The following is a 23,166-nucleotide window of genomic DNA, read 5'->3' as shown; positions in this document are numbered from 1 at the left end:
TTTATTTGGGGAGGCTGTTGTAAAGACACCCCCAGTAGCATTGAATTACCTCAAATCGCTTGGCAGACCATGCCTTATTCAAACATGAAGCCCATAATGTCATTCCTGTTCCCTGCCCTTGTGCATACCTTTTCATGTTTTCTTTCATAAATCTTCTTCTTTGGCTTCTTCTTCTTCTTTGCTCAACCACGAGTTTTATCAGTTCCACGGCTGTACGATGCTCAGTCGTCACGAGACTTTGAGTCCATGCTCCAGACGGGTCCCTGGTGGAAGCCATTGCCCAAGGGATCGGGAAACCTGGCACTGATGTACGTGGGCTCCCAAGTGTGGACCAAGTCGCCAGCTTCAGAGAACCACCATACAAAGTGCTCCCCCTGGGACACAACCGCGTCAAAGGGGCCGGAGGCATGGTTGCCGACGACAATGTCGGTTACGTAGGTGCCGTCCGGTGTAAAGTGAAACGTGATGGCGGCACAGAGCGAGGAGGCGGGGTCGGCTGAACCAGCTGGAAAAATGTCCGTAATTGTCGGTGACGATGTCGGTGTATTTGTCGTGTCCGCTGCGTCCATAACTGGCGGCTCCCATTGACCCAAGATGGACGTGCGGCCACTGTCAAATTCGATACGTAGACCAAGGCAGCGGGGGGCCCGGTCGCCTGCCATGACCCGTCGCCGGACACGTAGGCGCACAATGGAACCGCTGTCCAGCGTGGCCGAGCTGAAAAGAGCGTGCAATTTATTAAAGCGCTCATCGACACGCTCCGGCGGCGGCGGATAAGGAAAGCGGGCTACGAACAACCTGGACGGGCGCTGCGTTGCCGTTGCCATTGGTGTCTCGGGCGTGTGGACGCCAATGCTCTTCCAGCAACAGCCCTCGGCCGTCAGCACATCGGTGAAGATACCGAGGACTGGAGTTTGGAGTGTGCTGTCTGACGTCAGCATGCGAGACGTGGTCGTGCGTGTAAAAGCAATTTCAAAGTTCCCAAAAAGGACCTTGTTCCCCCGGTTGGTCGCGGCCACCAGCGCCGGACCTCTATATGCCCGTTTGCTCCTGTCTTCGATTGCCAGCATGCCCAAAAAGACGATGCGCTCGCCCGTTTTCGATGCCAGCGGCAGGTGGACGGGTATGCCGCATCGACATCCAATGTGCCGTTGCCGGTCTGCAGCCGCAATGCCATCCCCGCCAAAGTGCGCCGTCATCCCTGCCACCCCGTCGACAATGCAGTACACCGTTAGCCCCGTGGCATATGCACCCTCGAGTTCCAATGGCAAGTAGTGACAGAGGCGGCGGCCAGGATGGTGCGGTAGGTATCCAGGGAAGTGTTCTGTGTCCACAATCGTGAGGTCATCATATGCAGGCACGGTGTCCGTGTTCCAGAGCGATCGTGACGGCCACACTCGATCTCGATTTTGGTCGGGGCTGTCGTCGGTCGAGTCAGACCGGATGTGCAACAGTTTAGTGTCGTCTCGGTTTGCGACGAGACCTGATGCCAGACAGTCCAAAAAGACCGTCTGCAGGCATCCTTGTCGTCCAGAAAAGTCTTTTGCTTTTGTCACTTGATATCTCAATACAGACGACCAGAGCGGTCTTCATATCGCAGTGTTATAGACTGCACGCCGAGTGGACCTAGCCTGACTATGGCACTAATAATGGGTATTCCACTCTGCACAGGAAAGCGGAATTCGCCGAGTGTATCTGGGAGCGTACCGTTGTAGCTGCTATCGCAATCCTCGTCTTTACGCTCTCGCTTCCGTTTCCGCGTCCGTGATTTTTCCACGCCTTGATCTTGTGCTAAGAACGATACCCTATGGAGATATGAATGGCCAAATAGACGGATTCCACGAGCAACAAGGTAGCCGCAGACAGGTACATGCTTGTCTGTGCTGATTATATTTGTCGGGTTCGTTGGTGTCGGTTCGCGGTCCAAAACGCGCTCCTGGTATAAGCGCATTGTCGGGGGAGAATTCAAATGTGCCGACAGACTTGGTGGCAGGAATGACGCAATCGCAGAGATGGTCTCACAGGTTCGGAGAAGCGACGAAACAAGCCCACCTTGCACGCTTCTCGTCACTTGCGCCTGGAGTTCAAGCGGCAGCTTGGATGCGGCCTGAGCGAGCAAGCTGTTCAGAATGGTCGGAGGGGATGCGGTGGTCCACATCTCGACTGCCGAAAGCTGCTGAGCGCCTGGGAATATTCGGTGTTGTCACAAAGCTGTGGCAAGATTGCCTTCGTCTGCTGGGCTAACCAATACAGCCCTGAGAAGGACCACTTGTCGTTCGTATTCGTCCGACTCAATGCCCTTGCAACTTTCCAACAGCACGTGTGGGCATAGAACAGCGGCCGTTGCACGCTGAAACTCATGATATTTTCGCTGGGTCGAGGGGCAATGAAGACGAACAACAGGTGATTCGTTGCATCCATTGTATCTTTTGTATCTTTTGTATCATTTTCAACTTTGCGCCGCAACCTCTACGTGTGATCAAAGTAGGGGTAACGGATCGGCCATGTGCTTGTGCCCAGGTCAGCCCGGAAGACGAAGACAGAGACAGGCCGCAAGCGTGGCCCAGAGGCGGCATTGTCGGATGATGACGTGTTGAAAACTGTGCGATTGCAAACGGTCAGTTGGGAGATAGAACAGCAGCGGTGTTGCACAAAGGAGACGGGATTGTACGGTACGGACACCCAATAACGTCGAGCTCCCACTGTTCGATTAGGCCAGTACCATCGTTCCGCAGTGGTCGACCGATGCAATGGTCTGTCGTCGATCTGGGAAGTTGGCGTCGACACAAGACGCAGCACGCATCGAGGGCGACAACAATAGTTCTCGCGGCGGGTCTCGCGATTGTAGCTTGCGTTGACATACTGAGGAGTGTGCGATGCTAGTCGCATCTGCCGCCTCGTCTGTGACTTGAACGATACTGAGGAGCGTGTAAAGTCACATGCCGAATGTCTGCCCCTAGTGGCCGTGGTTGAACAGTGCAAGATGCAATGAGCCACTGACAGTCCGCGGTTATGTGTGGCGCTCAGATGTCAAATATACAAAACACCAAGCATCGACAATGTAGAGTGTTTGCAGCGACAACCACCCAGTTCACATCGTCAGTAAAGACGTCGTCAGGCAACAGCGGGGACGATGTTGTTTTTGGCCCCCACGGTAGCCTGGCTGCATGGCTTTGTCCAGCTGACAGTCACCCGCCTTTGTGCAGGGTGCGAGCGAACACGTCGTCATGTTGAAGACATGGCACGCCCATCGGTTTGATTTGCCAGAATCATTCAACCAAGTCCTGCATCTTAATTCCATTCCCATATGCTGTTGCCATTCTGCTTTTACATGGCGACGGGCGAGCACCATGGCCAGTCACTGTCTTTTGCTTCGCGAATGTCCTCATTAGAGTATGTCAATCCTTCAACTGAAAAACATAATAGAATACCATTTACACCTCTTACAACTTTTCGCCATAAACGAATTGAGAGTGTTTCTGTGTACGTTTCCGGCTATGATGCCTTTACGGTCCTTGACAGACTATTACCTGGTGAGACAGTAAGGTCGCAGTACATTACATGAGAGAGATTATATTGACAAAACCTTATATTTTTCTTTTTTTCTAGTCTCGAAACGCCGGCTTCGGATGGCTGCCGTAGGGGATGATGCGGACTGGCGGTGGTCGGCCTGAGCAAAGTCCGGCACGGCAGAGCGGGCAGCGATCCTCTGGTTCCATGCCAGACGGTGCCCGGCGCCCGGCGTACGTGGCAAATAAGTCGAGCGAACGGATGTGGCCAGGAGGAAGCCCAGGAAATTGGCGCTTTCGCGGGGAGTAATCAAATTCGGGCAGGGCAGCCCGTTGCCGGCTTGGCACTCGGTGCGTGCGAAAACCACGTGACCTTGACAGGGCTTCGAGAGTACGCCCGTTGCCGTCGGGCCGGATCAATCTACTTGTCTACGTGCTCATTGTCGGAAACTAATGTTCGCCTTCGGAGACATAACACTGCGTCCGCTGACGAAGAAAAACGGCGTTGTTGAAAACTCCGGGTCCCGTCACCGAGCAGTACGGTTCAATAATAAAGTCCGCTTGAATCAATAAAACAAGAAAAGATAAAACGATGCGGTTTTGAACCTCAAGAGGACAGACTCCAAGCCGCGGATACGACACGCACGACTATTCAACTACATTTCTGCAACACCCATTCCGCCGGCGGCGACGCCTTCTCCCTCCAGCCATGCGTGTCATTGTCACGGGTAGTACAGGCTACATTGGCGGCGAAGTCCTGCGTCAATGTTTGGCCAACCCGGCCATCACGTCCGTTGTCGCGCTCGCGCGCCGCGCCCCAGAGATCGCCACCGATCCGAAGCTCCAGGTGATCCTGCACGACGACTTCACGTCGTTCCCCTCGGAGCTGGTGGCGCAACTCGCGGAGGCCGACGCATGCATCTATTGCCTGGGCTCGAACGTGCCCGTACGGCCGCCGGAGCTCAACCGCAAGATCAACCTCGAGTACGCCATTTCCACAGCACGCATGTTTGCCGACCTACACGGAGCACGACCAGCCGCACAAGCGCAGACGCATTTCCGTTTCGTCTATCTGAGCGGTGCTCTGCCCGAAAAGGACCCGGAGCGGCGCCTGTTGTTCTTGGCGGAGAATCGTCGCATGCGCGGCGAGCTCGAAAACAAGCTGCTCGAACTGGGCAAGGCGAAAGCGGGTTCCGGCTTTGAGGTGTTTGTCACCCGACCCGGCTTTGTGCAGCCTGCAGGCGCCGTCGTGCGGGCGTGGTTGGTGGGCGTGGTGGCCAATGCGATCCTCCTGCCCGATCTTGCTGCCAGCTTGGTGCACGTCGCCTTGCAGGGATACGACGAGATGCTGGTGGAGAACGACGCCTTGAACGGTCTGGCTAAGAAGACGACGAGCTAATCACGTCATTGCGATGTTTTGTGGCTGTATGCCGGTGGGTTGCCAGAGAAGATGTGTTATTTGTGAAGGAGGATGGGGTTTTGTTAGATTAGTGTGACTTGCTTGTATTACGATCACGTCTATGTCGTACTATCCAAAATCAGACACGAATATTCTGACAAGGCTGCTGTTCATCAAATGCGTTCTCACAAAACCCCCTGATGCGGACTGCAACCAACTTCACGGCCTATCCTCTACTTGCTCCCCGTCGTCGCCTTCATCGATATCGCTACTACGTCTACTATCATCAGCGCCCGGCCCAAATGCCAGGTCAAACGACGGCCCAAACCGACACATCCGGCCGGCCAGCTGCTGCTCCCTCTGGATCTGTTGGTTTTCACGGCTGATGGCTTGCGTGACTTCCCGGCGCAGTGCCTGGTTGTCTCGGCGGGTGGCAGTGCGCGACGCTGCGTCTGGCGCACGTGCTGCTGCCGGGCTGGGGCCTGCCGGGACTGTCCCCTCCTTGTCCGCCGTCGTGGCCGTCGCCGCCTCCTCCTCGGCCGGGGTTTGCTTCAGCGCAAGGGCCGCGTCCACACGCTCCCGCAGCTCCCGCGCCTGCGCCTCATCCGCCAGCGCCGCGTAGTGGGACCGCCGGTAGACGCCGAGGGCGCTCAGGATGAACGAGGCGACCTCCCAGGCAAAGAGCACGGGCAGCGCGATGTGCAGCTGCGGCCGGTTGCAGCCGAGGGACCACACGTCCAGCAGCACCTGGTAGACGTTGTGCGCGGGCAGCGCGTAGCCGACGCGGTAAAAGGCCGGCGACAGCTCAAACGGCAACAGGATGGACGTCACGTTGACGACGACCCACGAGATCAGCGCCATGGGCACGTAGGGCAGCGGCAGCCAGACGGTGAAGACGTCGAGCGTCAAAAAGTTGAGGTGCGCAAACAGCCACAGCGCCATCCACGACTCGGCGAACTGCGCGCCGCCGACGGGCCAGCCGGCGCGGAAGGCCCAGATGGCGCCCACCGTGCACAGCGCGCCCACGCACGTGTATGCCAGCGAGTTGCCGGTGCGCACGGCGATGACGCGCGCCGGGTGGATGCGGCTGTAGATGTGGAAGCTGGCGTAGAGGCCGTTGATGGTGCCCAGGTAGAAGAACTCCTGGATCAGGATCAGGATGATGACGAGCGTGTTGTAGATGGCACGCGAGCCCTGCGGCGTCGGCTGCAGGTCCGTCGCGGTGAGCGTCCAGGGGGTGACGAGGACGGCGGCCGCCGCCGGGCTGCCCAGGGGCCAGGGCACCAGCGATCCGTTGTCGGCGGCGACGTAGGCCCCGCGCGCGTCGTCGGCGAGCGTCTGGAGGCTGCCGGCCACCGCCGGGTCCTCGACCGTCGGGTAGCGCGCCTCGTCCCACGTATAAAAGAGCGCATCGGTCGCGTTGTAGTTTTGGGCCGCTGTGCTGTTGCTGTCGCGCAACGCCGCCTGCAGCCGGGCGGACGCGCCCGCGGCCACGTACAGCGCGGCCCAGTAGTCGGTGGCGCAGACGGCGGTGGCCAAGTCGGCCGCCGGCGCGGGATACGCGCTGGGCGGCTGCTCGACCAGCGTGGGGAAGCTGTCGCTGGCAAGGGATGCGTAGGCGGTGCGCACGGCGCGCCCGATGGCGCCCTGGTCGTAGTCGACAAACAAAATGGTCAAGTTGTGCGTGTGCTGGGTCTGCTGGAACAACGAGCCAAATATATAACAGAACAAGCCAAGAAACAGCAGCTGCAGCAAGACGAAGTTGGTCAGCACGGCCCTGAGAAAGGCATGGGTATGTTGGAAGCCGTGTTGGCCGAAGCGCAGACGGTTCTGGGTGGCTTTGGGATAGAGCCGCTTCATGTTGGATGAAGGAGAACGCGAGGAGCGTCAGAGGCGCAGGATGAAGATGAGGTGCCAGCAAGCTGGCCAGCTCGAGTCGTGTTCATGTTTTGCATTTCGTGTTTGTATTTTATTTCACTTCATCTTAAAAAGCGCCCAACGCAGCGGTAGCAATTTGGCCAAGGTGAAGGGCAATGTAGCACGGCAGGACGGGACAGAGCTAAAACACGTCAGTAGTAAGCACCAAGACGGACTTCCCTGGAGGGTACTCGACTGCACCCGAAGTGAGGGGTCACATGGGCGCGGATACGGGAGGAGCATGCAACGCTATCACATTCGTGTTGCAGTGACACGACTATTTTTTTTTTTTTTTTTTTTACCGTGGTAATAATTATCGCCGCGCAAATTACGTGACGGAAGCAAGTATATGCTAATATTCTCCATTTCTATGAAAGGAGAAGGGAAGCACGTGGATAAAAAGGGCTGTGGAAACATTGAAGAGAAAATGACAATAGATGCTAGCATATAACTTGTAGATGCAGATGGAGAAGGAGACAGAAAAAGCGACTGCTTCGAGAGAAGACCGGCGACGGACAGTACGGCGCCGACAGCACGAACAGGCCCGAGGGCATCGCTGGCAACGACGGCTGACGGGGAGTAGTCGCCGTCTAAACCGGGGAAGCAATGATAGAAAGAGCGGATGCCTGATGCATCTTGAACTCGACTATGCCCTGCCCATTTCGCTTCCCCTCTCCGCGTCCACCAGTTCGCTTTCCGCTAGCAAATCTTTAGTCCCATTCTGTCCGGGGGCAGGCCAGTTCTGGCCACACCAATTAGGTTAGCGGTAAACACTGGCAGTACCAGGACCAGGGACAGGTGCTGGGGGAGGTGAGCATGTTCAAAGAACAAGAACCAGGCCACGCTCACTCCCCCGCAGCCAATTCGTCCTTTGTTCGCTGCCGCTCACACATCACAATCCCGTTACATTTCCAAAACCATCTGCCCGGCACGTACGCAGACGCGCATCCACCAGGATGGCACGGCATGCAAGAAGGGCACATTAGGCAATCAGGATGGCTTCGCAACAATCCGTCGCCAGCACGTCGCCACCGCCGGCGACAGGCAGAAGCACCGCAATGGCGCAGGACCAGGAGATTTGTTTCGTCAACACGACGGGCAAACCTGCAAAGGGCTGGCGGGCCACAAATACAACGGTCCGATCGCATGTGATGCGCAGGTACAAACGCCAAGAGCGCACAAAAACACGCAAAGACGGCGTCTCTGATAACAGCTCGATCCGGGCCTTTTCAACTGGCGCGTCTTTGGCGGCGGCAACGGCTGCCACCGATCTGGAACCCGGCGTGCTTTCGAGTCCTTCGTCCCTCGAGCCATCGCTTTCGGGAAGCGGCCCGAGTGATGACGCGACGAGGAGACGTGAGAGTGCCAGGAGCGATAGGGGCACGGAGGGCGGCGGGACGACTCTGTCGATTTTGGACCAGGACATGGAGGAATGGCCGGCTGCAGACAACAGCATTGCATTTCCTGCCTCCAGGTCCCCCGAGATCAGGACCTGGCTCGACGGCAGCATCGACCCGTTCGCCTGTCTTCCCATCCCGCCCACGCCACGAACTCTCATGCTTTTGCAGCAGAGTAAGCACTCTCCTCTTGACGACTGGAAGGCGGACGTCTGCCTCTCATTTTGCTAACTAGAAATGCCATTCCTGCCTAGATGCATTTGCCGCCATTCGAACGTCGGTTCACGCCGACGCCGACGATGTGTGGCGGCGCTCGTGCAGCAGCGACCCTGCCTGGCTCTTTATGACGTTGTTCTACGCCTCCGCACGGTTCCCCAGCACCTCGACAGCGGATGCCGCGGAAGACGCAAGCTATCTGCTGAAGTCCATTGCGGCTATCAACGAGAGCATTTCGGACGCACCGGCGTGCGTCAGCGACTCCACCATTGCCACTGTGGCCTGTCTCGCAAACATTGACGTACGTTCTTTGCTGTGTTAGCGTGTGCGCCAGCGCTCATCTCCTTTCGTTTGTTGACAAAATGGGCAAGAACTTGAACGGCATATCCTCCAACGCCGCAGTCCATACCGGCGGACTTGTACGCATGGTCGAATTGCGCGGCGGCTTGAGCAACCTGGGAATGCGAGGCATCCTGCGTCGGATGGTGCTGTGGTGCGTCTGGCCTTGGCCTAGGATGCATAGTCCCAACATTATGTACGTGTATCTCTGACTGACACGGGCGATGCTTATTACAGGTCCGATCTTCTGGCAAGCTCGAGACTGGGACGGCCACCGCGCTTCCCTTTCTACCAGGCAGACACGTCTGCACCTTTGACAGTCTTTACGCCGTCTGTCTCGTCTGACACGTATCACCTCGTCACAAATGGAGCCCTCGACGCCATCTTGACGGTGAAACATCGCCTCTCGATAGCGCAGCTGCTGCTGTCGCTGCACCGCTTGTCCTTGTTTCTGAGTTTGACCGACTCGCTGTATCTACCATGGGAAGCAAGCTACCCCGATCGCGTCTACCAAGTGGAGTACCAATTCTTGACGGCCCTCTTTGACGACCAAGTCACGGCACCCACGGACACGCAGGTCATGGTGGGGACCATTCTACTTCATGCCGGCTTGCTCTTCATTTATACCAACCTACGAGAGACACCTGTCGGCGGCGCCATCCGATGTCGGCTCCTCGACCGACTGAAGGCCGTCCTCGTGCAATTTGAATCATTGATGCACGACGCTCTGGGTTTTACGGCGGAGCTCTTTTGGGTTCTTCTCCTGGGCGCCTCGGCTAGTTCGGCTGTTGACCAGGACTACTTTGTCGAGCAGCTCAGGAAAATGAGCAGAAGACACAACATTCGCAGTTGGTCTCACGCAAAGATGCTCTTGGAGAGTATGCCAGCACTCGAAGCGTATCGACTGAACACATGTATGGATCTGTGGAGCACAGTCATAGCACCGCAGTCTATTTGCAGAGACACTACTTTATATTAAAAGACGACTCAATTATGCCTATGCACGCGTCTACTCGCCCGAATGACGCACATTTTGATTTCTGTTATACAAGGAATAACGGAGGTGATGGTAGTGATTATATACAATGAAGGCAAAGAAATACAGGTTGGATGGGTTTGCATTTCAGACAATCGGCAGAAGCTGAGTCTCCTGTCTCACGGTACTGGGAGGAAGCCTCAGTCATGTATATCCACTGAACGTCATTTGTATGTCACATCCAATAAGCAGGTTGGAGAAGGAACCGTACAGGATCACGTCCAAAATGCAAGCCCTCCGTGAGGTTTTCGGGTGGTCTATTGGTCTGGTATTGCAAAAACAATACGTAAATCGGAATCTTCCTTTTTATGGTGCCGTTCCTCGTGGCTTATAAGTGTCCATTCGATGTTTTGTCCTGTCTTTCAGAGTCAATGGTCTTCAAAACTGCAATCAGACTGTCACGGTTTCGTTAGCTTTTGAACCATGCTCCAAGGAAGCTTTGGCTGTCGGGTGTAGTCGAATCCTTACCGCCTGAGGCCTTCTTGGAGTGTCTCCCTGTCCTGGCTGAAGACAAGTCGAAACTGGCCCTCTTTCTCTGCATGCTCCTCGCATGGGTGGAGGCCGACGCCTGCCTCGAGCAGCTTTTGCGCGAGGACGAATTCTCGATTTTGTCCTGGCTCGGCGTGTTCGAGCCACGGAGCCAGATCGATGAAAACAAAGAAGCCAGCGTTCCTACAGGGCCGACGGTCAGTGCTACTGGGACACAGGTCAACGGCATGGAACATGTGGATCTGTGGTCACGCACCCCCTTTCGTATTTGACGCCGGCGGCGTCCAGCACCTTGGTGGTATGGAGGTGGCTGTCCCGGAGCCTTTCCTGCGACAGACGAACAAAAGACGCGACAAAGTCTCTGTCCTCGAGAATGGCCGTCCCAATGGCAACGGATATGCCAGACGGATTGTGGAACCGCATGTTGCACGCTACGGCTTTGCGCAAAGAGCGATTGCGGGTGATCAAGCTACCCAGTCGAAGCCCAGCAGCAGCAAAATCCTGCACCATGTCAGCCGCCACAGACCATGTTCCATGCCAGGACAAAGATTCATTAAAGGACCCTCCTGTTTACCTTGCTCATTCCGTACAAGACGTGCAGCCTGTCTTTGTCGAGAAGATTAGTGGAATCAAAGGACAGCACAGAGGTGAAGGGCACATCATGCCCATCATCCAGGCTGTATGTCGAGAGGCCATATACCTCGTCGCTGATGAGGTGAATCTTGTTCGTTTCGCAAAAGGCCATCAGCGCCCGCAGTGTGTCGGCCGGGTAGGCACGCCCTGGATACGGGTTAGAAGACAAAAAGCAGTGAGGGGACATGGCACAAAGGCAAGTGAACAGGAGACGCATACCTAATGGATTGTTCGGGTTGACGATGAGGACGGCCTTGATCGGGATGCCCTCGGCCGTGGACGCATCGAGTCGCTCCTGGTACTTGGCAACGGCCGCTGGCGAACACGGATCGATGCCGTCCATGTCGGCGTAGACCATGCGCAGACCCGACGTGTTGCCAAAGTCCAGCTCGAAGCGGCCGTAGACCGGCCGGTTGACCAGAATGCCGTCGCCGGGATCGGCCAGGCTGTACCCAACCAACTCGTGGATGGCGGTCAGGCCCGACGCGGTAATAATGTCCTCGGCCTGCACAGGCGCAGCGGGGTGGAAGTGCTCGTTGATGTGCGCAGCCATGGCGGCAGGGAAGCGTGGTCCGCCCATGGTGCTGAAGCGGTACGCATAGGCAAGCTTCGGTATGGAGACCTAGTTTGACAGCATTAGATGGAGGGCTGTGGCGATGCAAACAACAGCAGAATGTGTATGTTGTGGACGTACATTCTTCTGCACGAAATCATGAAGCTCGTCATGCATCAAGTTCTGCAAACCCGTGTTAGAAACGCGAGTGTGTAGCATTGGAGATAAGACAAGAAAAAAAAGGGGCGTGGGGAGGCATGCATTTTCCGCAGTAGCAAAAGAGATAACACCGCCTGGATTAGTTACGGCATCGTATCGGTTGTTGCCACCAGGCGCAAAACGCCACGGTATGTCCTGCGTTTTGGCGCTTGCCGCACCTCGTAGAGAGAGCATTGTGGATGTCAGGACGAAATCTCGGTTTCGGGAATCTGTAACTTGGGGATAAGTATCGGTGAATGGCAAAATCAAGCAGGCATGAAATGTAAAGGCCGCGAATGGCAGTGACTGAAGAGCAATGACTAGGGAATTTGATAGCTAGTTATAGAGAGAACCTGCCTTTGAACCCGTAGGATTTGAAAGGCCAAGAGGAGGCTGGCGCCATCACGCAAGGTGAGCAAATTTACGCAATGTCATCGTGATGTGCAGAGAGCTTCCTCGCGTACGGGGGATGCCATGGGCAGTCTCGCAGACTTCGGCAGTCTTCCGAAGACGGCATGTGCATCACACCTATACAAGAGGTCCACCGCATGCCAGTCTCGATGGATGTTGGTTACGCCGTATCTTCCCGCCTTACCCAATTAGGACAATGCTGGATTACGGTTGGTACTCGGCCAGACCAAGTGAGCAGATTTTGTTGAAATTTCCCCGCAATAGCCAGAAATTGGTCCAGGGCTAAGCCAAGCGTGCTCTTTTCCTTTTGAGGACAATGTAGAGATAAGATACGTCTAGTCTATCAGAATCTGGGGAATGAACCCTGTTCGTGGATCGTGCTCACCGCGAACGTCTCCTCCAACAATGGATAAGAACTGGTCAAGAGTGTGGCTCGTCGCCGACGGGTGATAAGATACCGCATTTCTATCTCTCCATAGTGCAACAATGGAGGGTGACAGATGGATATAAAAGAATGCCCACGCGTGCTTCGTGAACAGCCAGACGCCAGGGGCGACTCGACAACCGCCTCTGTCATCTCTTTACTGTTCTCTCTGCCCTTCTTCTCTTTCCTATCCATTGGCTTCCAACAAGTTCCCCCACCCCCCTCCGTCCATCATGTCTGGTGTCAACTTGGACGAAAAGACGGTGCCCATGGACCCTCCCCCGAGCCTGGAGAAGGGCGTCCTGGACGACGCGGCCAGCAAGACGGGCGCCATACAGGTGCAGGCCTTGTCAGCCGAGTTTGAGGAAATCACACAGCTGAAGCAGGGGTTGCATCAGCGCCACGTGCAGATGATTGCCTTGGCCGGCACACTCGGCACCGGCCTGTTCTTGTCGTCGGGTCAGGCCATTGGCCGGGCCGGGCCCCTCGGTGCGCTCCTGGGCTATTCCATCATCGGCACGGCGGCCATCGGATCCGTGTTTGCGGGTGCCGAGATGGCCGCTCTCGTCCCGCTCAACGGCGGCATCATCCGCTACGCGCAGCACTTTGTGGACCCGGCGCTATCGTTTGCCAACGGCTGGAACGAAGTCTATTCACACATTGTGTCGGTCCCGTCCGAGATCTCGGCGGCCGCGGTCATTGTGCAGTTCTGGACCGACGTCAATAGCGCCGTGTTCATCACCGTTTTTGGGCTGCTCACGATCGCGACGACGCTCGTGTTTGTGCGCGTCTACGGCGAGCTCGAGTATGGGTTTTCTCTGCTCAAGATCGCTCTCGTGATTGGACTAAACATTATGGTACGTCTGTCATGCCTTCCCATTGCACCGCGCTGGTACGTCTCGTACAAATAAACTCTCTAACGAGGCTCTCTAGTCGCTGGTCATCACATGTGGTGGCGCACCCAACCACGAAGCGATCGGCTTCAAGTACTGGAACCACCCGGGGCCCTTTGCCCAGTATCTAGGCATTGGCGGAAGTCTCGGCCGCTTCCTCGGGTTCTGGAAGGCGCTGAACAGTGCGCTGTATGCCTACTCGGGCATCGAGAACATTCCCCTCACGTCGGCCGAGACTCGCAACCCGCGCACATCCATTCCCAAGGCAGCCAAGAGAGTGTTCTTTAAGATTCTTCTCTTCTATGGTGAGTCGCACTTCTGTCATTATGTGCACTACCCTCGCCCCGCATGAAGACTAAACCTTCAAAATAACAGTCATCACCATCTTCTTTGTTGGCCTCATTGTCCCCTCGGACAACCCCCATCTTTCCTTGACGACTGGAAACGCGTCCCAGTCGCCGTTTGTCATTGCGGCCCAGCTCGCCGGCATCAAGGTCGTCCCGTCCATTATCAATGCCGTGGTGCTGACGTCGGCCTGGTCGGCGGGCAACTCGAGCCTGCTCTGGGGCTCGCGCATCCTCTACGGCATGGCCATGGAAGGGCGTGCGCCGCGGTTTCTCACACGGGTCAACCGCTTCAGCATCCCCCACTATACGGTGCTGTTCTACGCGGTTTTCATGGGCCTGGCGTACATGTCGCTCTCCAGCACGGCCGCCAACGTGTTCGACTGGCTCAAGGACCTCGTGTCCATTGCGACCCTGGTGAACTGGCTCGTCTATCTCATCGTCTATCTTCGCTTCTACTACGCGTTCCAAAAGCAGGGACTGTCACGCTCGCGCCTCCCGTGGGCCTCGCCGCTGCAACCCTACCTGTCTTGGTGGTCCCTGTTCCTTCTCATCCTTGTGCTCCTGACAGGTGGCTTCTCAACTTTCATCCACGGACAGTACGTTATCCCTGAGAAATCCATGCCAAATTCGCCTGACAGGCCAGATGACTAACATGATTTTCACAATAACCAGTTGGAGCACCGAGACGTTCATATCCAGTTACATCAACGTTCCCATCTTTCTCGCACTGTACTTCTCCTACAAATTCATTCGAAAATCCAAAATTATCCCGCTCAGCGAGATACCCATTGGTCATTTCCTGGACATTGCCGAAAATGAAGAGGCGGAAGAAGAAAAAAAGCCAAACAAAGCCTGGCGCTGGCTTACATTGCTGTGGTTATAAGCGGTGTGGAGACGAAAGGCGGACACCGGACTGCGGCTCCTACGGATGCACTTGGCATACGTCGACGCAAAGACTTTGCGATAGTTACTGAAATTCGTGCAATTTCACTTTATTTCTTCCATAGGATAATATATGTGTTCTTTATCTCACATTCTTGTTTACACGGATATTTTCATATCAATATTGGCTGAGGTTGGCTGGTCAGCTCTACGGACCCCATTACCATAGACTAAGAAAAATGACATCAATTTGGTTTATTTATTTTCTTAAATATACGAAGTATGTCCTCACTTGCTGCCACTACTCCATACGTACACTCATGTAAGCATCATGTTGCTCTTATTTGTTATTATAATGTGCATGGGCCAAGTTGTTCGATGGTGACACACCTGTTATTATCGACTTTGATTCTTGCCAGAGAGGGAGAAGCTAGGCCTTAAATCCAGAACAACTGGCTGGACAATAAAAGGGTCAGAATACGCGAGGAGAGAGAATGACGAGTACAGAGTCTCAAAGATACGGGAACTCCTAATCGAAGGGAAGTGAAATTTTATTGTGCTTTTATACGATGTTTCCAACTATTCCTTTATAATATCTGTCAGAGAACATAACCTCGCCGGTTCTACAATTGCCCTATAAATATCACTGTGAGATGTATTTATCGGAGTATTTCAGATCGTCCGCAGCCCGTTGCCTTATACTTGGGTCTCGTCGCCGTCGCGCGTGTCGGCACTATATACAGACAATGTTGTGTATTGGACCTGCATATCTGTCTCAAGTTTAAAGAATAGGCGTGGCTAGACACCACGTACATTTGCCTAGTCCTCTTTACGATATCCAACAAAAGGTGCTTCGCTTCATTTATGATTTCATAAATATACGACTTAAAAGGCTGTTTTCCTCCGTTTTGTGCAAAAAACATGTTTTGTGCTCCGTACCATACCCACCGCAAAGCATGAATTGGGCTGGATTGTGGCTGATGCGTGGCGCGATTCATGTGGGACCGGTAGGACATCGCACAGGGCACCAGGGAGTGAGATGAAATACGGCTGGCAGATGCACGGCCCAGTTGCCAATAGCGCGAGGATGGCACAGCCTGGCCATTTACTTTTTCCCGTCCTACTGCAATTTACGGAGAAAAACAAATGTCCTACAACATACGTTTTCTTTCTTTTTTTTTTTTTTCTTAAAAACAAAATCGAACAAAGCCGCTGGGCGGCAGCAATAGTCAGAAACGCCGGTCTCTCTAATTGGCCAACTACGGGTGACCAAAACAAGCCAATTGCCCATCTTATTTCGCTTGCGTAAGATGCTCCCGGGACTCGGTCTCGTCCTGCACCGACGCACACGGCGGCTCCGGCTGGCGCTGGCTATTGCCGTGGGCCTTTTGTTTATAGTCGACATACTGCAAGCAAGACGCGCGCAGACGAGCCACCAAAGGACCCCGTCGCTCCTCACATCCAACGCCGACCAAAACATCTTCATTGCCAGCCTGCACTGGAACAGCGAGGCGATTTTGCGCGAGGCATGGCCACTAGCCCTGCTCAGACTAGTCGACACGCTCCGTGCCAGATCAAGCAACAATAACAACACCAATGTGTTTGTTAGCATCTACGAGAGCGGCAGCTGGGACCGCACCAAGAGTGTGCTATTAGGGTTGGACAACGAGCTGGCTAGCCGCGGCGTGCCACGACGGGTTGTCCTGGACAAAACAACGCACGCCGACGAGATGGCGTCCGAGGATCTAAACGGATGGGTGACGGACCCCAGTGGCCAACGCCACCGGCGACGGATCCCCTATCTGGCGGGCCTGCGCAACACGGTGCTGGAGCCTTTGCGCGAGCAAAAGGACACGGGGGCAGGGGTGGTATACGATAAGATTGTGTTCATCGAGGACATTGCTTTTTCCGTAGCCGATGTGCTGACCTTGCTGGACACGCGTGGGGGCGACTACGCAGCCGCCTGTGCGCTGGACGCATCCGTCGCGCCTATGCTCTACGACACCTTTGCGCTGCGCGACAGCGACGGGCACGCGCCGCTCTCGATCCACTGGCCCTTTTTCCGGGCCTCGGCATCGCGCAACGCTGTGCGCCGCAGAGCGCCCGTGCCGGTCCGCAGCTGTTGGAACGGCTTGGTGGCTATGGATGCCGCGCCGTTTTACGACGGGCTGCACTTCCGCGGGCTGTCGGACAGTCTGGCAGCGTCGCATCTCGAGGCGTCCGAGTGCTGCCTCATTCACGCAGACAACAACAATGACAGCAGGACAAGCACTCACAAAGGTGTGTGGATGAATACGGATGTTCGTGTCGGGTACAACCGGAAGGCGTATGACGGGATGCATCCGCCGAGTGGGTTGTGGCTGTCGACATGGGACGTCGCCTACGGTCTGTGGTCCAACCGCCTCCAGAGGTGGACATCGACGACATGGTTCAAAGAGAGGATCGTCGATGCTCGGATCGCCAAATGGGCAGCAGACGACCCAACGCACGCTGAGACCGGTCGACACTGTACGATCAACGAGATGCAAGTTCTCGTAGCCAATGGATGGGCGCATATATGAGTGTAGGACTATTACATAAAAAAGTACTCTCGAAAACAAAGGGTATTCTATAAACTCTGTATCTACCAGCTACACATCTGCACCCGTTTCCGCGCGTCCTGCCGGCCGCTCGGGATCCTGCAAGCGTGCCAGCTCCAGCAGCAGCCGGTGCACATACACCGCCCGGTCAGCCGGCCGCATCGCCTGCTGGAACCACCGCTGGCCGTTCTCGGCGACGGTGCGCGCGACCGCCTCACCTTGGGCGGAGGCGAGGTACGACACGAGCTCGGGCAGCTCGTCCAACGCCTGGCTGACTGGAATGTAGTGCACCCACGGCACGAGACGCTCGTCGTGCCATTCGCGGAGCAGCGTCTGCTTCAGCGGGGTCGACCCGGACGCGACCAGCTTGTAGTAGCGCCCGCTGATGCCGTTGCCGTCGACGCCCAAGACAAGGCGCGACGCCAGCGCGTCGTCGCGGCCGGCCCAGGGCTGCAGGCGAAAGAAGCCGCGCTGCGCACGGCAGGCGCGGTGGTCGCACTGAAAGACGCGCGTAAAGGCGACGCGAAAGAGGCGGCCGTTCAGAAACGAGGACCAGACGCGGCGGACGGGGCCGTCTCCCTTGCCACCCTGGTCTGTCAAGTAGGCATGCTGTCTGTGCTCCAGATTTTGGGCGACAGCGACGGCCCGCTGGCGATGGAAGCCGTGCCAGTTGCCGGACTTCCCGTCCTCGGCATAGGCCCCCGTGGTCGACCCGGCCCAGTACAGCGCATTCGTCTTCTTGTCCCAAGGGACGTCGTGGGCGGCATCGTACACAAACCCCGACTCGCTGTAGGCCGGGCTGGGATAGAGGATGTCGCCCATGGTGGACAAGGCGCCGCACGATAGAACCGGCACGAGGCCCTGGATCAAGGGGAACGACACAGGGCTGGCCAGCATGCCATGCATGTCCTTGTACTCGGGATGCCGGCATAGATCGCGGGCGGCTCGCGTGTCGGTGACAAATGGAAGGCCATACATCTCCACGACCGGGCCCGTTTCGCTTGTTGTGTTTTGGGACAGTTGGTGCTGCTGTGCTGCACAGTTCTGTGTCAAGACATCGTACACGGGTTGTCCGTCGAGGATGGTGACGCTGTACTTGTCTCGACCTGTGTTGTCCACGCCGGCCGGCAACAAGACTCTTGGTTCGTCCAAGTGGTTGACCAGGAACGTGACATCCACGTCCAAGTGCGCTGTTGTCGTGGGCACGCCGCCGCCAAACGACCCTCCCCCCAGCCAGGCATTAAACATCTCCTGCACGTTGCGGTCGAAACTGCGCGTCGGGTGCTTACAGGTCGTCTGCCGTGTCTTGGCGACGTAATTGCACTGCCACACATCGCTGTCCGGCAGCGTGTAGACCGTCTGCATCGCCTTTTGTATCTCCTTTCCGCTCAGTACGCGCAGTGGCTGCAGACTTTGGTGGATCATGTCGTACTCGTCGATGACGGGCGCGTCCAGTTCGCGCGCCAGGTGGAACCACGCGTCAAACCCGGGCGGCGGCTCGATGCCGTAGCGCCGGCGGTACTCGTCACCGGCTGCCGTCTCATTCATCGATTGTCGCCGCAGCAGGTCGTCGAAGCGTGTCTGGCCAAGGCGCACGAGGGCCGCGACGGGGTGTTCGTGGTGGAGGAGGGAGTGTGGCGGCGCTGGATAGAAGCCGTAGAGCGCAGCCATGTTGGCCACAAAGGGCACCATGGGTACCAATGCAAAGGCGGTCCACACCACGCGTGTCCAATGTGTGTTTTCAGGGAGGACGAGAACGATTTGTGTCAGTGTCAGGAGGCTAGCTACGGCAACGGCGAGTGCGTTGCTGCTTGTCTGCTGCGCAAATGGATTGCTCGCCGACAGAAGGCCAAAGGCCAGGATCGTCGTCGCGATGCGCCAGGAGGGAGGTTGTGTTGGTGGGGATGGGGGTGGTGGTCGACCGAGAGGAATGGAAGATGATAGCGACAGCTTGTCGTATGTGGTAGCGGGTCGGAGTGTTTGTATCGTAAAATACCAAAACAGGGCTCGCGAGAGGCCGAGAATGAGCGTCGGCGCAACATCAACCACCACCGGTGCGAATAAGTATACGTCACCAACGGCGACGCATAGCAAAGCAACAAGCACCCGCCATGCCAGGGAGGGTGCCACTTCGTGAATAGTGAGCGACGGTACAAACGGTGAGAAAATCCGACAAACGCGGAACGGCAGCGTCGATGCCTCTGGTCGAGGCGTGAAGATGACAAAAGCAATCACGAGAGCCGCCACCGGACCGAGAGCCGGCGCCGTATTGCCAAAGTTCCAGTCGACGAGGCTGCCGGTGGACAGGACGGCAATCGACAATGTGCCCACAATGCCGTTGATGTAAGCCCATATCCGGCGTTTCGTGCTGTAGTCGGAAGCGTCACATCCGAGGAGACGTTCGACGATAAAGAGGATTGGTGTTGCGGCAGGCTGTTTTTCTTAGTCCACGTTCCTTCAAAGGATATGTTTTTACGTTGACGGCGACCGACCTCCGACTTACCAACAACGGGACAGCACCCAGCTCCGACCGGTAGACGGTCACCGAAGAAATGCATACGGCGACCAGCCACAGCGGTACCGACCGCCGCCATCCGGTACTCTGTGACGATGGCTCGCGGCCCGGTAATCGGTCATGGTTCGTCGGTCGTACTCGCCGTGTCTTGTAGTGAAACGCTGCAAACAAGGCTGTCCAGCAGACCAAGTCCGACCAAATCTCCAGTGGATGTGCAGACAAACGCTCGGCCGCGATGCTGCCCACGAGGGCCGCTGCAACGGACATGGCCGGCCTCCAGCCGGTGTCCGACACGGCCATGGACAAGAAACTTAACATATTGGTGGTGTGAAAGGCATGTTGTTGAAAGAAAAGGGTGGATAAAGTGAGAACGTGAGTGTGCAATTCACAAGAGGAGCAGGTGAACTGGAGCATGTGCAACGTCAGAGAACACACACGGAGTGAAGTTGATTTCAACACCCTCCACGACGTAATGTGCTCTCCTCTTCTTGTCCTGTTGAAGATCGACAGTCGTATAAGCTTGTTTCGGACAAAAATACGACGAGGAAATAGGGGTTAAAAGGCCTGTGGCCTAAACCGCGGCACGGCAGGGCAACCGAAACGTAAACAGCCACAATCCTTCCGGTCTCTACAGAATACTTTGCCATCTACTTTACCGGCCACTGTGCCGCTCCCGTTTGGTGCAGCACCGTCGTAGTTTTCCACTTTGGACGGTGTACAGACATACTGCAAGGTGTTGTGGAGTAGAAATACGAAAATGAAAACGGTCAGATTTTGATCGGTGTGAAAACGAAGGCTATCGTAACAAAAGTTCTGTGGCCGCGTCACGCTCCAAAACAAGGAAGTGAAAATAAGCACGTCAATCCCCGAACCTTGTATTATGGACTGCCGGGGAGCAGGGGTCGTCTCGTGTTCTGCTGAGTTGGGTTGGGGTAAACGAAACAGGAAATAAAAACGACATGGCAACCCCTCGGGCGTAAAATGTTTCGTCTTTTCCATTTGCGATCCTTCGGTTTTTTACAGCCACCTCCTGCTCTACTAATTGGCACTGCGACGCTGGATGGAGGGAATCGCCCCGTTGGCCATCCCGCCATCAATAACAGCCCCTAAAGATCGACTTGCTATCTGTACATAATGGGCCTCGAAAGAAGTGGGAAACGAAGCGATGGAAACTAGTCTACTGCGTATCTCTCGCACGTTCTTAGTGCCTCGCAACGAATGCTTCTTAATTAATGAGCGGCCTTTGTGGAGCATCGCAGCACAGGGCAGGTCTTGGCGTCAGTTTAAGCTTTGCCGCCCCGCAAATGCGGCGACATGTTGACGTAAGAGTTCACGGCTGTGGCGTTCCGGCTGTCAAAGACAGCTACGAATTATTTTTATGGAAATAACACCGTCTCGGGATGTCTTAGGAACCCGTCGTCGTCAGTCTGCCCGTTGCAATTATTTGCGTGGTGAAAGGTGCATCACGCCCGCCGTTTCCACGAATCGAGTCCACGCATTGAAACTCCGTCTCTCCAGCCAGCCAGCCGATACCGTCGACAATGGAACCTAGGCACGGCTGGGGACTGTCAAGGGTTCTGTGGCCGTATTAAGACGGGGATTCTGGTCGTCCAGAAAATTCACTTGGATACGTCCTACGACGGCATTGTGGGAGAGGTCGAAGACAATGGGATGCGGTCCATCCCTCCACCGCAAGCTGGTAATATGGCGTTTCTTTCCGTCTCTGGTTTTGGGCCTTCATCGGAGCTGGACTCGAGGCGGTTACTCTGTTGTTGCGTTGAGGCTACACAACAGTGTAACCGATAAGTGTACTGAGAACTCACCGCAGAGCACGGCCAGTGCCAACTGGGATTCCTCGAGCTGAGTTTACATAATCGACACGTGACAAAAGGTCGGCTTTTGTTTCGACTGCTTTTGGAGCTTGATAGAAACCTTTTTTGTTCAACAAGCTTTGTGACATTTGACACTGGCTGCATCTCCACTTCGTTCGGCCAGCATCGATGCAGAGTCCCAGCTTTATTTATAGGTTAGTCATTTTGCAATATTGTGGATTCTGGCCTCGAAACAAAACATGCACTAACACCCGCTATGTGGATTATTCAGAAACTCCCCAGCTAACAAGCCTCAACACGATCTCAGCACAACCTCAACACAACCTCAACACGACTGCATGCCATGTCACAGAATGGCAGGAAGCACAAAATCAATATGCATCCATCCATCCCATCGCGCGTGGCACGTCACTCGACACGAAAGGACCTGCCCATGGATAAATGCAGCAAGCAGACATGCCCACCTTCGATAATGCATCGACGCCGCCCGACATCCGATACGTGAGCACAAAACGACTGTTCCAGTACCTCGACGCAGTCCCCAGCAGCACGGACTGCGTAGTCGTGAGAGACGTCACGGTCGACAAGCTTCGTGTCATTGAAGCGAGAGCATTCCCGTGGATGGGTATTTGCGTCGAGGGACCGTTTCTTTGGAAATCATGCCGAGAAAAGTTGTCGGAGCAAGTGATACAAAAGTGAGAGGAAGCAAGTAGGTGCAATGCGGAGGCTGAGATGGTATTATCTTAGGATTAGTCCGAATCGGGGCGCATTTCGAAATGCGCCCCGATTCGGACTAGACTGCCTTGTCAGCTGTAAATTGATGGCGGAAGTTGGCAGACGCGAGCGCGACCGTCGCGGCCGCCGATTTCGATTCTATTTCAACCTGTGTTGCCCCGTCTCGTCGTCACCATTCATACTGGTCAGCATGAACTGGGCCACGGAGCTTTGTACGACAAAACATCCATTGCTCTTCGGGACATGGGCGTCGGTAGCCAGTTGGAATCCGCATGCAGCACAACATTTGGAGAAAGAGATGGCTCATCTGGAGAAGGGGACACTTCCAGGGGGCCCTGGCCAAGGGCCACTTTGCACGATGGAATAACTTGGCCAACACTAGTCGTTGAGGTGGGAGCCAAATGCCAGTGGTGGTTTTGTGCCAGTGACTTTCATATGAAGGTTGTCCTCCTCGTGAAACTACACCAACAGGACCTGAACATTCACATCGAACAATGGGTGGCAAGTCTTTCTACTTCAGTATCGGGCCCAAGACGCAGTGGCGCCACAAACACGCGGGCCTTAGCTTTACGAGACGCCAACCCGAGATCAAGCAACAAGTGTCCATCACCTGGGCGGGACGTTTGCCATTCACATCTTCCCCGCCCCATCAATACGCCGAGACTGGCTTTCGTGTCGTGGGCGCTCTCTTGGTTCTTCGATTCCAAGACCTTATGGATCGTCCGCCTGTGCCCTCAGCCGATGAACATGATGTCATGATTTCGGAGCACGATCTTCAAAACGTCGCCGTTCGTATATGGAGACGGAGGGAGTGATTCTTGGATCTGGCACCAGTTCACAGCGAGGGTGGCTACAATCCTTC

At 55.6% G+C, this 23,166-nt stretch overlaps 11 protein-coding genes across 11 annotated transcripts; 5 read left to right on the top strand and 6 right to left on the bottom strand.

Annotated features, from left to right (window-relative positions):
- Positions 1–221: 221 nt before the first annotated feature.
- On the bottom strand, positions 222–2,158 carry SPSK_08836 (uncharacterized protein; the record flags this gene model as incomplete). The annotated part of the gene is made up of 2 exons (XM_016735422.1): positions 222–1,522; positions 1,708–2,158. The coding sequence occupies 2 exons, from the start codon at positions 2,156–2,158 to the stop codon at positions 222–224; spliced, it is 1,752 nt and encodes a 583-aa protein (XP_016587766.1).
- Positions 2,159–4,218: 2,060 nt separating this feature from the next.
- SPSK_09800 (uncharacterized protein) lies at positions 4,219–4,908 on the top strand (the record flags this gene model as incomplete). Its single annotated transcript, XM_016736370.1, has 1 exon — positions 4,219–4,908. The coding sequence occupies one exon, from the start codon at positions 4,219–4,221 to the stop codon at positions 4,906–4,908; it is 690 nt and encodes a 229-aa protein (XP_016587765.1).
- Positions 4,909–5,127: 219 nt separating this feature from the next.
- On the bottom strand, positions 5,128–6,768 carry SPSK_09055 (uncharacterized protein; the record flags this gene model as incomplete). The annotated part of the gene is made up of 1 exon (XM_016735636.1): positions 5,128–6,768. The coding sequence occupies one exon, from the start codon at positions 6,766–6,768 to the stop codon at positions 5,128–5,130; it is 1,641 nt and encodes a 546-aa protein (XP_016587764.1).
- Positions 6,769–7,820: 1,052 nt separating this feature from the next.
- Positions 7,821–8,760, top strand: SPSK_09616 (uncharacterized protein; the record flags this gene model as incomplete). The annotated part of the gene is made up of 2 exons (XM_016736188.1): positions 7,821–8,397; positions 8,477–8,760. The coding sequence occupies 2 exons, from the start codon at positions 7,821–7,823 to the stop codon at positions 8,758–8,760; spliced, it is 861 nt and encodes a 286-aa protein (XP_016587763.1).
- A 40-nt stretch (positions 8,761–8,800) lies between these two features.
- On the top strand, positions 8,801–9,756 carry SPSK_09603 (uncharacterized protein; the record flags this gene model as incomplete). The annotated part of the gene is made up of 2 exons (XM_016736175.1): positions 8,801–8,973; positions 9,015–9,756. The coding sequence occupies 2 exons, from the start codon at positions 8,801–8,803 to the stop codon at positions 9,754–9,756; spliced, it is 915 nt and encodes a 304-aa protein (XP_016587762.1).
- A 521-nt stretch (positions 9,757–10,277) lies between these two features.
- On the bottom strand, positions 10,278–10,812 carry SPSK_09908 (uncharacterized protein; the record flags this gene model as incomplete). Its single annotated transcript, XM_016736475.1, has 2 exons — positions 10,278–10,485; positions 10,559–10,812. 2 exons carry the CDS (start codon positions 10,810–10,812, stop codon positions 10,278–10,280), a joined length of 462 nt encoding a protein of 153 aa, XP_016587761.1.
- A 43-nt stretch (positions 10,813–10,855) lies between these two features.
- SPSK_09536 (aspartate aminotransferase) lies at positions 10,856–11,881 on the bottom strand (the record flags this gene model as incomplete). The annotated part of the gene is made up of 3 exons (XM_016736108.1): positions 10,856–11,082; positions 11,155–11,557; positions 11,630–11,881. The coding sequence occupies 3 exons, from the start codon at positions 11,879–11,881 to the stop codon at positions 10,856–10,858; spliced, it is 882 nt and encodes a 293-aa protein (XP_016587760.1).
- An 873-nt stretch (positions 11,882–12,754) lies between these two features.
- Positions 12,755–14,644, top strand: SPSK_08868 (amino acid transporter, AAT family; the record flags this gene model as incomplete). Its single annotated transcript, XM_016735454.1, has 4 exons — positions 12,755–13,378; positions 13,455–13,719; positions 13,790–14,357; positions 14,434–14,644. The coding sequence occupies 4 exons, from the start codon at positions 12,755–12,757 to the stop codon at positions 14,642–14,644; spliced, it is 1,668 nt and encodes a 555-aa protein (XP_016587759.1).
- Positions 14,645–16,388: 1,744 nt separating this feature from the next.
- On the bottom strand, positions 16,389–17,198 carry SPSK_09714 (uncharacterized protein; the record flags this gene model as incomplete). The annotated part of the gene is made up of 1 exon (XM_016736285.1): positions 16,389–17,198. The coding sequence occupies one exon, from the start codon at positions 17,196–17,198 to the stop codon at positions 16,389–16,391; it is 810 nt and encodes a 269-aa protein (XP_016587758.1).
- Positions 17,199–17,273: 75 nt separating this feature from the next.
- Positions 17,274–20,055, bottom strand: SPSK_08505 (uncharacterized protein; the record flags this gene model as incomplete). The annotated part of the gene is made up of 2 exons (XM_016735100.1): positions 17,274–19,655; positions 19,726–20,055. 2 exons carry the CDS (start codon positions 20,053–20,055, stop codon positions 17,274–17,276), a joined length of 2,712 nt encoding a protein of 903 aa, XP_016587757.1.
- A 2,743-nt stretch (positions 20,056–22,798) lies between these two features.
- Positions 22,799–23,119, top strand: SPSK_10094 (uncharacterized protein; the record flags this gene model as incomplete). The annotated part of the gene is made up of 1 exon (XM_016736650.1): positions 22,799–23,119. The coding sequence occupies one exon, from the start codon at positions 22,799–22,801 to the stop codon at positions 23,117–23,119; it is 321 nt and encodes a 106-aa protein (XP_016587756.1).
- Positions 23,120–23,166: the final 47 nt, after the last annotated feature.

This window comes from Sporothrix schenckii (genome assembly GCF_000961545.1).
Source record: "Sporothrix schenckii 1099-18 chromosome Unknown Cont44, whole genome shotgun sequence".
Taxonomy (NCBI): Eukaryota; Fungi; Ascomycota; class Sordariomycetes; order Ophiostomatales; family Ophiostomataceae; genus Sporothrix; species Sporothrix schenckii.
The sequence above is the reverse complement of the archived record's forward strand: the minus strand, read 5'-3'. Positions and strand labels throughout refer to the sequence as shown.